This window comes from Macaca nemestrina, chromosome 3 (genome assembly GCF_043159975.1).
Source record: "Macaca nemestrina isolate mMacNem1 chromosome 3, mMacNem.hap1, whole genome shotgun sequence".
In the NCBI taxonomy this organism is placed as follows: Eukaryota; Metazoa; Chordata; class Mammalia; order Primates; family Cercopithecidae; genus Macaca; species Macaca nemestrina.
In genome coordinates this window covers 17,414,943-17,430,284 of record NC_092127.1, presented here as the reverse complement: position 1 = coordinate 17,430,284, position 15,342 = coordinate 17,414,943, and the positions used below count along the sequence as shown (strand labels likewise).

The following is a 15,342-nucleotide window of genomic DNA, read 5'->3' as shown; positions in this document are numbered from 1 at the left end:
TTGATGTTTATATTTTATTTTTATGAAAATGAGTATAGAAATTCATTTTATTAAGTGTTTTATGTTCAAGGTTTTATGTAATTCCCTTAAATATTCAACACCAAAAGGAATCAGTCTAAGATCTATATTATTCTGGTGGAATTTAGTTTTTAGTTTATTTTTATTTTCACTTAGTTTTTAGAATAACAAAAAATATTTTACTCAAATATAAGATTTACAGAAGTTTCCAGACAAGCCATACAAAATGGTCACAAACTATTTTTGAAGGGGGTCATCTATACTTGACAGCAAAGTCATAGTGTTATTATTGAGAGCTGTGATGTTTGTTTAACTTTCCCATTCTGGTTCAAACAATCAAGTTTGTCCATCTTCAGCATCTAAATAAAGTTAGACCTGGCTAGGGAACATATTCTAAAGAACTGGTTAGCTGTTTTTAACCAATGCAATTAGATCACCAAAAAAAGTGGGAAAGGAGCTCATAAATTAAAATAAAACCACCTCCCCCCTCAAAAAATAAAACAAAATAAAATGAAAAACACCCATGCCCCTGCAGTTAACCTGACAACTACCTTAATTCACAGTGCTTTACACTTAAACCAGGATTGGGGAAATGAATAAAAGCAGAGAGGGGCCACTGCTTTCAAACGTTTCCCAACAGTCCAGATGACACTTCTGGCCTCTGCTCATACTTTACAACAGTGAATCAGGACAAGACATAGATTTGCTAACGTGCATTTAATCACCAAATGACTGAAGAAGTCTGGGCTTTTATTCTGTAATGTTTCTAAGACTGGGCCCCTTAAATGCAAACCAAAAGAAAGAAGTCTTGGCAGAACAAGAGAAGTGATGCATACTTGATGATCGGATCAATTTAAATATTATTAATGGCAGATAGCCTGGTCCCTGCTCCAGCAGTTTCTATGGCTTGGGCTTCGTTGGTCTTCCACTGCTCCTCTATATAATTTGCTAATGGATCATCTGGATTGGGAGCATTTAACAAGGCCTGGATCGATAGAAGAACTGTGTGGATCTGCAGGGCTGGGGAACACTTACCTTTCAAAATATCTAAACATATTCTCCCCAACTTGTCTACATTAGGATGACAAACTTTGGTCATGAAGCGCACTTTAGGGGCTGCCATTGGGTATTCTTCTGGAAGAAATAGTTCAAGTTTGAAAGTCCTTCCTTCAAAGGGGGAATCCCGGGGGCCGGCAATGACCACGTGAAAATAATGGGTGTTGCTCTCATATGGTTGTGCTTTGATGCTAGGAACTGGTTCTGCCAGCAAACACTGGGTTTCCTTGATGATCCTGCGGGGCAGCCCAGCCATCCTGTCAGGTCCCAAGTTGGGCCTCTGGTCTCTAACTTCTAGTTTGTATATCCTTGTTTTTAATGTACAAAGATATACACTTTAGTAGGAAAAAAAAAAAAAAAACAAACGGTTGTCACTGTTTAATATGCGTCAATTAACATAAGTAATCTATTTTAATGGTATTTCAGAACAACAAAGAGCTCTTTCCTTAAAGCTTTAAAAATGTAATTGAAATCTGAAAACATATTCCGTATAATTTACCATGAAAGGGAAGAGACACTCTAATATAGTCATATTGAATTTTTTTGTTTTGTTTATTACAATAGACATTTAGAACATGTTATCCTTAAAGTAATTTCAGTTGCTTTGCTGATTTTTCAGCTTGTCAGATTGTTTATTCCTTTTCCTTTTTGCAATAGAATGATAATGAGAATAAATTTTGTTTTGTGTGAAAATAAATTTATTTCTATAACAGTTAAATTAAAGAGATAATCTGATAAATCTGAATGTTATTTTAACAGTTTGTGCTCCTGTCATACTTTGAACTGTGAATTTTATTCAACTGCCCTCTATCAGGCAAGCTTTATGAATTCCTGCATTTTGATGAAGGCATTGTAACAGAACAATAAAGTGAGGTAGAATAAACCTTTAAAAATTCCTGTGAAGATTATACTTATTTTTTATTATTTGTTATTTTCTGCCAGAATTTTGGACAAAGAAGTTAAGACCTATGCTTTGGATGAAATACAAATTATTATCTCCTTTAAAGCTATTTCCATTTTTCTTTTTGTAATGAAAAACTTGTTGATATATAATTCACATAGCATGAAATTGACCATATAAAGTGTACAATTCAGAGGTTTTTAGAATATTTATGGAGTTGTGCAACCATCACCACTATCCAATTATATAATATTTTCATCATCCCCAAAAGGAACCCCATGCCCAAGAGCAGTCACTCCCATTCCTCCCTACTCCCGGTTCTCTGGTAACCAGTAATCTACCTTCTGTCTCTTTGGATTTGCCTGTTCTGGAGACTTTATATAAATGGAATGATTAAATATGTAGTATTTTGTGGCTTTCTTTTTTCCTTTATTATATTATTCTGAAGTTAGTTCATTTTGTACCATGTATCAATATTTAATTCCTTTTTATGAGCTATAACAATAATGAAATATGATATGGATATATCACATCTGTTTATTGGTTCATCAGTTGATGGACATTTAGATTGTTTCCACTTTTTGACTATTATCAACAATGCAAACATGAACATTGATGTGTCAGTGATTATAAAGACAGATATTTGTATTCCACTTGGGTACATACTTAGGAGTCAAATTGCTGCAGTGTATGGTAACTTTATGTGTAATATTTTGAGGACCGGCCAAACAGCTTTGCAAAATGACTGCTTCATTTTAAAGCTAGAAATTTATGAGAATTTCCATTTTTTTCATGTTTTATCTACACTGGATATTTTCATTGTTTCCTTTTTTTTTTTTTTTTTTTTTTTTTTTTTGGAGATGGAGTGTCACTCTTGTTGCCCAGACTGGGTGGAGTGCAGTGGCACAATCTTGGCTCACTGCAGCCTCCACCTCCCAGCTTCATGCGATTCACTTGCCTCAGCCTCCAAAGTAGCTGGAACTACATACAGGTCAACCACCATGCCTGGCTAATTTTTGGAGTTTTAGTAGAGACAGGGGTTTTTACCATGTTGGCAAGACTGGTCTCAAGCTCCTAACCTCAGGTGATCCACCTGCCTTGGCCTACCAAAGTGCTGGGATTACAGGCATGAGCCACCGTGCTCGGCCGATATTGTCTTATTTTTTTAAGTTTTATTATTCTATTAGGTGTGAGGTAGTATCTCACTGAGGTTTTGATTTACATTTACCTAATGAATAATGATGTTGAGCATTGTTTTATGTACTCATCAGTCTTTTGTCTTTCTTCTTGGGAGAAATATGTACTCCAGCCTTTTGCCTATTTTTTAACTTGTTCTTTCATTGTTGAGTTGTAATAAATCTTAATATATTCTGAGTAAAAGTAATGTATCAAATATATAATTTGTAAGCATATTCTTCTACTGTGTGTATTGTTTTTTCATTTCTTTATGTGTCCTTTAATACACTAATTTTAAAATTTTTGTAAAGTTCAGTTTTCTAAATGTTTTTGATGTTATGTCTAAGCAATCGTTGCCTAACAAAACTTTGTGAAAAGTTTCTCCTGTGTTCTCTCTTCTAAAAGTTTTGTAATTTTGGCTTTTACACTTAGGTTTAAATCCACTTGAGGTTCACTTTTGCCTACTATGTGAAGTAGAGGGTCCAAATAAATTCTTTGCCTGAAGAACATTGAAAAGACTCTTCTTTTCAACACATAATTGGGTTGAAAAGGTCATTGTGAAAAGACTATTTTCACACAAATTTTGAAAGACTGTTATTTCCCCATTAAATATTTTTGGAATTAAAATCTAAAATCAAATGATCATAAATGTAAGCTATATTTCTGGATGCTCAATTCTATTCATTTGTCTGTTCTTATGTTAGTACACACTGCATTATTATAGTTCTGTAATAAATCTGGTTATCAGGAAGTATGAATCTTCCAACTTTGATATTCTTTTTAAATGTTACTTTGGCTATTCTGGAGCTATTACATTCTCATATATATTTTAGGATCAGCTTGTCAATTTTTTTAGAAAAAAGTAATTGATTTTTTTGGTAGACATTGCATTGAATCTGTGTACCAAATAGGAGAGTATTGCCATCTTAACAATATTGTCTTCCAGTTCTTTTCATTTATTTAGATTTTCTATAATTTTTTCAACAAAATTTTGTAGTCTTCAGTGTACAATTATTTAACTTTTGTTAAATTTATTTATAATTGCTTTTTGTGCTATTATAAATAAAATTATTTTCTTCATTTCATTTTTATATTTTTCATTACTAATGTATAGACATCCAATTGATTTTGGATATTGACTTCGAATTCTGCAATCTTGCTGGAATTATTAGTTCTAATTTTTGTGTGAAGTTCTCAGGAGTCTCTATATACAAGAGTATGCTATCTGTGAGTAGTCATGATTTTACCTCTTTCCAATCTGAATACTTACTTGCTTTCTTTGCCTAATTGTCCTGGCTAGAATCTACAGGACAATGTTGAATACAAAGGTGAGAGCAGACATCCTTGTCTTATTTCTGATCTAAGATGGAAAGCATCTTTCCTGCTTAAGTGTGATATTAGCTGTGGATAAGCAAGTTTAGGAAGTTCTCTTCTATTTGGTAGATGCTTTTCATCAGGTTCAGGAGTTCCCTTCTATTCTTATTTCTTGAAAGCTTTTATCATGTAAGGATGATAGATTTGTCAAATACTTTTCTACTTCTATGAAAATGCTCATGTAGTTTTTGTCCTTTATTGATATGATCTGTTATATTGATTGATTTTTGAATGTTATATCAACCTTGCATTCCTAGTGTAGTAACCACTAGGCAATGGAGTGTAAGTCATTAAATATTGGTCTGCATTTGGTTTGTTAGTATTTTGTTGAGGATTTTTATGTGTGTATTTATTAGAGATGTTAATGGATAGTTTTTTTTTTTTTTCCTCTTGTGATAGTTGTCTGGTTTTGGTATCAAGGTAATACGTAGAATAAGTTCAAAGTTTTCCTTCCTTTTCTACTTTTTGCAAGAGTTTGTTAAAAACTGGTATTAATTAAATGTTTCATAGAGTGCATCAGTGAAGCAAGTGAAGTGAGGTAGGGTCCAAACTTTTCACCGTGGGTAGTTTTCCTAATTCCCGTTTCAATCTCTTTACTTGTTATAGACCTTTCCAGATTTTTTATCTATTCTTTAGTCAGTTTTGGTAGTTTGTGTTTATCTAAAAATTTATCCTTTTAATCTAGGTTATCTAATTTGCAAGAGCACAATAGTTCATAGTATTCCCTCTTAATTTTTTTTTTTTAAATTTCACTGAAGTCAGTAACAATGCTGCTTTTTTCATTCCTGATTTAGTAATTTGCATTTTCTCTCATTTCATCTTGTTTCATCTAGCTAAAAGTGTGGCAATTTTGTTAAACTTTTGGTTTTATTGGTTTTCTTTATTTTTTTTTCTACTGTCTATTCATTAATTTCCACTCTTAATGCTGTTATTTCCTTCTTTCTCATTGCTTTGTGTTTAGCTTGCATTTTTACTTTTTCTAGTTTCTTTAGATTGAAGGTTAGGTTATTGATTTGAAATTCTTCTTGTTTTATACTGGCATTTACAAACATAAATTTCCCTTTACAGAATGCTTTAGCTGCATCCCCAAACATTTGTTCATTTTATTAGAGGGAGGGCCTCACTATGTTGCTCAGCCTGACCTTAAACTCCTGGGCTCAATTGTTCCTTCTGTTTCAGCCTCTGAGTAACTGAAATTATAGGCATGGGCCACTATGACTGGCTAAGGTTTGTTGTGTTGTGTTTTTACTTTCACTCATGTAAATTATGTTGTAATTTTTCGTGTGTGTGTGTTTTACCCATTGGTTATTTAGAAGTGTGTTCTTTAATTTTCGTACATGTTTAAGTTTTCTAATTATTCTTCTGTTATTGATTTTTGTTTTTAATTGTGTTGTGTTTGCAGAAGAGATGATGAACTATTTAATACCTTTTAAATTTATCGAGGTATGTTTTATAGCCTAGCATATGGTTTATCAAGGCACTCATGAGTACCTGACAAGAATGTCTTAATATATTCTGCTGTGATTGCATATTCTATAGATTATGGTTATACATGGTACCTAGTGCTGTTTAAGTCTTCTGTTTTCTTCATGATCTCCTGCCTAATTGTTCTATTCATTGTTGGAAGTGCAACATTGAAATCTTCAGTGTTTATCACTGAATTGTCAATTAGTCCTTCAGTTTTCTTAGTTTTTGCTGTGTGTACTTTGAGACTTTTTCCTGGGGTTCAAATGTATTTATACATGTTATATCTTCCTGAATAATTGACCCTTTTTTCATTATAAAAAATATATATATATTTTGCTTTTATATCAGTTTTTGTTTTACAGTCTATTTTTTAAAATATCGATAACAGCTCCCAGTTACTGTTTGTATAGTTTATCTCATTTTTGTCTTTTTACTGTCAACCTATTGTGTCTTTGAATCTTGTGGACGAAATATCATTGGATCATTTTTATAAAATCCATTATTCCAAAGTCTTCCTTTTCATTGGAGTTTTACTTAATTACTTAATTGACTTTTAATGTAATTACTGGTAAGATATAATTTGTACATTATTTATTTTTAACTTATCTTTTGCTTCTTTGTTCCTCTATTCCTCCATTACTGTTTTTTCTTGGGTTACATATACATATTTGAAGTGTACTATTTATTACATTTATTGTTTATACACACACGCAAATATATCTATTTTTTTTCCAAAGGTTGTAGTAGAAATTACAATTAACTTAAAACAATCTAGTTCACATTAGTATCAACTAAAGTCAGTATTATACAAAAATTTGCTATAAAAGAGCTTTCTTCTGTGTACTCCTGCATTGTGCTATTATTTAATCCCAAATTGTATCTTTATTCATTATATAAGCTGAAAAACACAGTTTTATAATTATAGCTTTATTCAATGCCTTTTAAATCAGATAGGAGAATAAAAAAATTACAAAAATACAAAATACAAAATTTAATACAAATACAGAAATTGATAATAATTTTTATATTTACCTATTGCCTTAATCAATTCAGACCGCTATAACAAAAATACATAGACTGAGTGGCCTAAAGAGCATACATATTTTTTCACAGTTCTGGAGTCTGGAAAGTCCAAGATCAAAGTACTGGCAGATCTGATGTCTGGTAAAGACACTTTCTCTGGTTTTAAGATGACCATCTTCTCATTATACCCTCACATGGTAGAGGGCAGAAAGACAGGAAGCAAGCTCTCTCTTGTCTCTTCATAAGAATATTGTTATAATCATTCTTCAGAGAGACAGAATGATTATAACCATCATTATAACCTGATTATAACAGGGAAAGGGAGAGAGAGAAAGAGAGAGAGAGGTGAGAAGGGATTTATTAGGGCAATTCTCTCACTCAATTATGGAGATTGAGAAGTTCCATGATAAGGTGCAAGCTGGAGAACCAGAGAAGTAAGCATTATGGCTCAGCCTAAGTCTGAAAGCCTCAGAACCAGGGAAGCCAATGGAGTAACTCAACTGCTAGTTCAAGTTTCAGAGTCCAAAGGCTGGAGAATCTGGAGTTCTGACATCCGCAGACAGAGGAAGCATGTCCCATTTCCAGAAGAGGGAGAAAAATTTACCCTCTGCTTTTTCGTTATAATCTTGCTCCCAGCCAATTGGATAGTTTCTACCCACATTGAAGGCAGATCTTCACCACTCAACCTACCAACTCAAAGGACAATCTACTCCAGAAGTACCCTCATAGATACACCTGGAGAATCCAATCATTCTAATCAAATGCCAAATCATCTGAGTTTCCTTTTCAGCAGAGGAGAGATAGGCTCAAAGCCTACTGAAGCATTAAGAATAATTAATGTTTTACCAACTATCTGTGTATATTTTAATCCAGTCAGGTTGACAGCCAAAGTTGATTATCACAGGTACTAATACCATCCTGAGGGCCCCACCCTCATAATATTATTACCTCCCAAAAGGCCCACCTCCAAATACCATTCCATGGGAGTATGGTTTCAACACAGAATTTGGAGCAGAGTGTACACAAACATGTACTTCATACCACCTATGTAGTAATCTTTAATAATAGTCCCTTTTATTTTTTCCTGTGAAGGCACGTTTTTATCTATTGTCTTTTCATTTCAACCTAAAGTTTCTTTCTTTGGTATTTTCTGTAGTACAGGTATGCCAGGAATGAAATCACTAAGTTTTTGTTTATTTGAGAATATTTTATTTTCGCTTTCATTTTTGAAAAATTGATTTTCTGAATATAAACTTTTTGGTTGACTTTATTTTCTTCTTATACTTTGAATATGCTACTACCTCCTGAACTCTGTCCTTTTGGATTAGAAGTCAGCTGTTAATCTTACTGAAGATACCTTATACCCAATGAGTCATTTTCTCTTACTGCTTTTTATCTTCTTTTTTTGTCTTTATCTTTTACAGTTTGTATATGATTTGTCTAAATGTGACTCTTTCAGTTTTTCTTACTTATAATTCACTGAGTTTCTTTTATATGTAGATTGACTTTCTAATCAAATTTAAGATATATTGGTAATTATTTCTTCAAATCCTCTCTAAGCAGTCCATGATCTTGTCCCCTCTCTCTTCACCTTCTTCTGCCAAGTCTACATTTCCTTCAGTTTTTATAAACTAAAATGTTCTTCCTATTACTGAACACTGTTTTAGCTATCCTGCCTCTGTTTTTTTGCTCATGCTGTATCCTCATTCTCTGACATTTTCAAACAACTTCTATTTGTTCTTCAAACTTCATCTTTACCGTAAACATTACTTTCCTCTCAAATACATTTTTTCTCCACAATCTAATACAAATGTACCACTTTTAAAGCAGTCATACCTTTCATCACAAAGTATAGTTATTCATTTGCATGTTGAATACGATCAAAATAGGCAGGATTTTTATGTCCTCTGTGTTTTATTTCTCCTAACAAATCTAAGTTTTACTTTGTTATCACCATTTTTAACAGATAAATCCTATTTTAACATCCCAATATAGTACTTAGCCCCAGTTTTGCTTGTTCCAGAGCTCATGAGCTCAGCCACTTGGCTCTAAGATTCGTGAGTACAGTAGGAGAGTTTAACATAGATGGAGCATCTGTCTGCTGTTGTTCTATTTGTTCATTTGTTTTAGAAATACCATATATTGGTCAATTTAAAATCATAGAATGCCATGCTCTAGTGCTTTGAATATTTGAATCAATTCTAGTTGTTACTTCAAAGTTGCTAATCTTCATTTTGGTGGTTCTTTTAGTGTAAGATAAAATTTACATATGTGAGCCACAGAAAGTATTTTTGTGCAAGAATAAAGACATTTATTAGGAAAGTTATTTAGAAAATTACAGTAACCTTGGTAAGGTATTTACTTCAACATCCAAGAGACGTTACATATTCAAACGGAGGTCTTTTCAAATGCAACCTAGCTTATTTCACTGAGATTTGGCATTAGCATTTTATCTGCTTCAACTAAATTGTAATTTGCTGTATTAGTGTATCCGTTCCCCATTAGACTACTTTCTGGAATTCATGTTTCTCTGTTAAAAGAGATGCCCGTGTCCTAGTACTAAAACCATAATGTTGATGAGAAAAAAATTTGAGGAAATAACCTACCTCTTATGTAGGATATCTAATTTTATGCACACTATATTTAGTGTTAGCAGCCTGCTTCGGGGGGTAGTGGGTAGCATACTTACATGACATACCCACCCAAAAAATGAAATCATGATCTATATTATTATTTAAAAATAAGCAACCAGAAAAGCTGTGCTATATCTATATATCTGTATCTATATTTTTGGTGAACTTTATTTTCTTGTTTTTTCCAATTCCTAACATTTCTAATAGCTTACAGTTAGTTTTTAAAAATCCTCCAAATTTAAAATTTAGAAATGTATCATTATATGTTTTTATTAGACAAGACATAATTTCAGGAACTATGACCTACATTTCAGTTTTGTTCACATGAAATTCTTTAGGATTGTATGGAATAAGACATCTCTACCTACTTCCTATTTTAATACATATTTGAAAGTTTTTCTGACACATTTAGTAATAAAAGTTAATGTATTAAATGTTTCCCAACTGGGATAAAATTTATTAACTATGTCTAATTCAAAATGTTTTAAAAATAACAGCAGAAAAAAAGAGAGAGAGAAAAGGAAAGATATAATTAGAGTAGAAATCATTGATGTAGAAAAGAAGTACTCAGTGGTGCATTTCAACAAATCAGTAATTTTCTTCTTTCAAAAGATTAATGAATGGTCAAATTCTTGAAGATTTATTGCAGAAATTATGGGAATGCATATTTATTAAAAGGGTAGAAATTAAGTAGTAAATGTAAATAAAAGTTCAGTTGAAAATTGTAATAAGTTCTGTTTATGTAGCAATTGAAATAAAATGAGTAGATACATACAACACATAAGGTAATGCTAAAATCCAAGCTCAGTATATTGGCTGCATCTGAGGAAGGTAGGAGGTAAATAAAATCATAGAGAACTACATGGCTTCAGTCTTCAGCTTTATGTTAAGTTTTATTTCTTAATCAATAAAAAAAATTATGTAAAACAAATATGACTTACATAACAGTATTTGACAAACCCAGATGGTGGATAGATAGCTTTTTATATGCTTAATATTTTCTCACTGTAATATGTCAAATTAGTTGAGTAAAGGGCTGCTGGAAGACAATAAAACTACCTTAGTTTAGAAATACCTATTACTAAAAAAGAAAATTCCTTTAGTTCATGATTTTAAAAAATAACACTTGCTAGTTTTTCTTTAAAAATTATAGCTTTATGTTTCCATTTGACCATTTGAATTTAATTTAGTGACAGATCCACACTGTATGACAGATTGCCTGGAAGTGATGAATGATGTACTTTCTCACTCTTGTATTGTAGTTGAATGCAAAAAACTGTCGATGGAGCAATTTCTGCAATTTTAATTTTATTTATCACTTATTATTTAAATTTCCTTTAGCAAAATAAAGGTCACTACCTTTTTAACCCAAAGAAAATAACATAAAACATTTTAGGGGCCTGTCGTTTAATATTTTAAAAATTGATTTATTTTTCAAATGTTGTAATCTAATAGCCTGTTTGCAATTGATGCTTTTAACATACTCTTGGGTGATCATGGATTGTTTATGAAATAGAGCTGCTATGGACTATTTAAAATTTGATTAACAGAACAAAAGCCATGTTACAGTAATGCTCCCGTACTCATGCTTGGGCTCTCTGCAGTTTGAGTTACCCACAGTCATTGGCAGTCTGAAAATATTAAATAGAAAATTTCAGAAATAAACAATTCATAAGTTTTAAATTATGTACCACTCTGAGTAGTGTGATAAAATCTCACAACTACCTGCTCAGTCTTACCCAGGATATGAATCATCCCTTTGTCCAGCGTGTCTATGCAGCATGTGCTACCTGCCCAATAGCCACTTAGTAGTCATCTCAGTTATCTGTTAGAAAAGCATAGTTTATACAAATTCGGTGCTGTCTATGGTTTTGGATATCCACTGGGGGTCTTGATACATATCCCTCCTGGATAAGGGGGGACGACTGTATTTCTGGAAATAATAAGTATAATTATGACTTAAAATGCGATGTTTTGTTCAAATGAGACGCATAAAGCAAAAAGGCTTAATTAGTAGTGTTAAATTTAAACAAAGAGTAAGATAAAAATGCAAAAAGACTTTACACTGAGGCTCCTAGGAGCTTTGATTACAAATAGGGCATGTAAATCAGAAATATTGGCATTCCTAAACAAGTCATACAGTGAGTTAAAGGACTCTTATGAAAAAAAAGAATAGAGAAGAAAAGTGGTTAATTGTGTTAAAAACAAGTCAAAATTATGTATATTTTAAATGAGTTAAAGTACTTCAGTGTTGAAAACTAATTTATAGACTAGGTAAATAAGAACCATCATATTCAAATTTCAATAAGCTCAATATCATTGTGGATGTGGGCAACTGTCTTGGTCCATTTGTACTGCTATAACAAAATACCATAGACTAAATAATTTATAAGGAATATAAATTTATTCCTCACAGTTCTGAAGGCTGGAAAGTCCAGGATCTAGGTGGCAGCATATTTGCTGTCTGCTGAGGGTCTGGTCTCTGCTTTCAAGACAGTTCCTTGAAGAGCGTCTATGAGAGGAGAGGAACGCTGTGTCCTCACCTTGCAGAAAGAAGAGCAAGAGGGATGAACACTGTGAGAAGCCACTTCTATTCTTTTTCTTTTTCTTTTTAATAGAGATGGGGTCTTGCTCTTTTGCCCAGAGCTGAAAGTCCGTGTCATGATCATAACTCCCTGCTGCCTTGAACTCTTGGGCTAAAGCAATCCTCTCACCTCAGGCTCTGGAGGAGCTGATATTACAGGTGTGAACCACTGTGCCTGGCTCAGAAGCCTCCTTCATAAGGGCTTTAATCTCATGCACAAGTGGAGGGGGCTTTATGACTTGATTACCTCTTAAAGGCAGGTCCCTGTTAATACCATCAAATTGGCCATTACATTTTAACATCTGAATTTTGGAGGGACACATTCAAACTATAGCAACAACTAAGAAGCTTCTGGTGACACTGGGAATGTTTGTAAGATGACAAACATAATTTCTAAACAACTGATCTCTTACTACTGTCTGTTTGTGAACTTTGTTTTGCCAAACACATAGAAAGGATTTTGTATTGACTCATCAGATAATGCACATTGCCTATTACTAGACAGAGGGAATATGTAATGATTTCAAGAATTTCACTTTATAAAGCCTTAAAGGAACAAAAATAAGTTCCTTTTCCAATTGATTTCCAATATTGATTGAAAGGACACAATAGTGAGTAAAATAAGATAATGCTACTCAACTTTTTATCTCAAAAAACTTTAAATAGTTTTATTTTTATTTATTTATTTATTTATTTATTTATTTATTTATTTATTTATTCGAGATGGAGCCTTGCTCTGTTGCCCAGGCTGGAATGCAGTGGCATGATCTCGGCTCACTGCAAACTCTGCCTCCCGGGTTCAAGCGATTCTCCTGCCTCAGCCTCCCGAGTAGCTGAGATTACAGACGCATGCCACCACACCCAGCTAATTTTCTTATTTTTAGTAGAGACAGAGTGTCACCGTATTGGTCAGGCTGGTCTCAAACTCCTGAGCTCAGGTGATCTGCTCACCTGGGCCTCCCAAAGTGCTGGGATTACAGACATGAGCCACCACACCCGGCCTAAATAGTTATTTTAATTAAAAATTGTTCCTTACACATACCAGAATTTTTAGAAACATTCTCATTACACTATCAAGACAAATTAAGCTTTGAAAAAATATAAAATGTTAGATCTTCAGTTTCTCTTAGAGAAGTAAAAACTTCTCTCAGAAGTATTTAAAGTATTTCTTATTCTTTTTTTTTTTTTTTTTTTTTAATATAAAGCAGTCTCGCTCTGTGACCTCAAGGGATCCTCCTTCCTCTGTCTCCCAAAGTACTGGGATTGTAGGCACAAGCCACCATTCCTGGCCGATTTGCAGTATTTAAAGAAAGAGTTGCTCTGGCTGAAAGTTTTTCTTGGAGAGAAAAACATACCTGCTTAATGAACAAATTTGTATAAAACATCTGTGTTTCTTGCTTTTGCAGATACAAAATAATACACTAAAAATTGTCTGGTTCTGGTGTCAGGTTTTGTGGATTTGAATCTCTACTGCTTAGCTTACTGGGTTTTTGACTTTTGAGAAGGGGAGCAAGTTCTCTCCACCTTTGTTTTCCCATACATCAAATGAGGATGACTATTTATCAGGGGTCCACGACTCCCAGGCTGCAGACTTGAACCAGTCAGAGCCCTGTTAAGAAACCGGGACATAATAAACATACGTGTGCATGTGTCTTTATAGCAGCATGATTTATAATCCTTTGGGTATATACCCAGTAATGGGATGGCTGGGCCAAATGGTATTTCTAGTTCTAGATCCTTGAGGAACTGCCACACTGTCTTCCACAATGGTTGAACTAGTTTACAGTCCCACTAACAGTGTAAAAGTGTTCCTATTTCTCTACATCCTCTTCAGCACCTGTTGTTTCCAGACTTTTTGATGATCACCATTCTAACTGTTGTGAGATGGTATCTCACTGCGGTTTTGATTTGCATTTCTCTGATGGCCAGTGATGATGAGCAGTTTTTCATGTGTCTGTTGGCTGCATAAATGTCTTCTTCTGAGAAGTGTCTATCCTTCACCCACTTTTTGATGGGGTTGTTTTTTTCTTATAAATTTGTTTCAGTTCTTTGTAGATTCTATTGTGGCACTGTTCACAATAGCAAAGATTTGGAACAAACCCAAATGTCTATCAATGATAGACTGTATTAAGAAGATGTGGCACATATACACCATGGAATACTATGCAGCCATAAAAAAGGATGAGTTCATGTCCTTTGCAGGGACATGGATGAAGCTGGAAACCATCATTCTCAGCAAACTATCGCAAGGACAAAAAACCAAACACCGCATGTTCTCACTCATAGGTGGGAATTGAACCAAGAGAACACTTGCACACAGGAAGGGGAACATCACACACCGGGGCCTGTCGTGGGGTGGGGGGAGGACGGAGGGATAGTATTAGGAGATACACCTAAGGTAAATGACAAGTTAATGGGTGCAGCACACCAACATGGCACATGTATACATATGTAACAAAACTGCATGTTGTGCACATGTACCCCAGAACTTAAAGTATAATAAAAAATAAAAAGAAATAAATAAACCGAGACACACAGCAGGACATGAGTGGCAGGCCAGCAAGCATTAGTGCCTGAGCTCCACCTCCTGTTAGATCAGTGGTGGCATTAGATTATCACTGGATCACAAGCTCTATTGTGAACTGCGCGTGCCGGGGATCTAGGTTGAGCCATCCTTATGAGAATCTAACTAATGCCTGATGATCTGAGGTGGAACAGTTTCATCCCCAAACCATCCCCCTTCCCTGGTGGAAAAATTGTCTTCCATGAAACCGATCCCTGGTGCCAAAAAGGGGGCCGCTGCTGTATATGAACACAGCAGAGGGGACTATGATAACTTCTAATAGAACATGTGTCTGTCCCTTAGGAGAAAACACTTGAAAAAAATGAGAATAAGGTAAGCACCTCTAGGAACCGGGCAACATCACCCCTCCACATATCTGTCCACGGTTGTCACAAAGTGCCTCCTCTGCTTCTTTTCCATGTAGCTCTCAAGCTTCTCTGCAGCTCTAGCATAACTATCTTCAGGCCACATTTGCCATTAAACAAAACAAAGAGACAACAGAGACTCCAGCCACTCTGAGTAGCAGATTATTAACTTAAGTTTCATT

At 34.0% G+C, this 15,342-nt stretch overlaps 2 protein-coding genes across 6 annotated transcripts in view; one reads left to right on the top strand and one right to left on the bottom strand.

Moving 5' to 3' along the window:
- The window catches only part of LOC105466678 (polypeptide N-acetylgalactosaminyltransferase like 6), a 1,213,852-nt gene that overhangs the window by 538,612 nt on the left and 659,898 nt on the right, over positions 1 to 15,342 (top strand). The gene's annotated exons all lie outside the window — the stretch shown is intronic.
- LOC105466675 (ubiquitin-conjugating enzyme E2 N-like) lies at positions 872 to 1,330 on the bottom strand. The gene has a single exon (XM_071092824.1). The coding sequence runs from the start codon at positions 1,328 to 1,330 to the stop codon at positions 872 to 874; it is 459 nt and encodes a 152-aa protein (XP_070948925.1).

Bases quoted from the DNA above. Each gene is read 5' to 3' on its own strand.
- LOC105466675 (XM_071092824.1), bottom strand. From the start codon at position 1,330: ATGGCTGGGCTGCCCCGCAGGATCATCAAGGAAACCCAGTGTTTGCTG.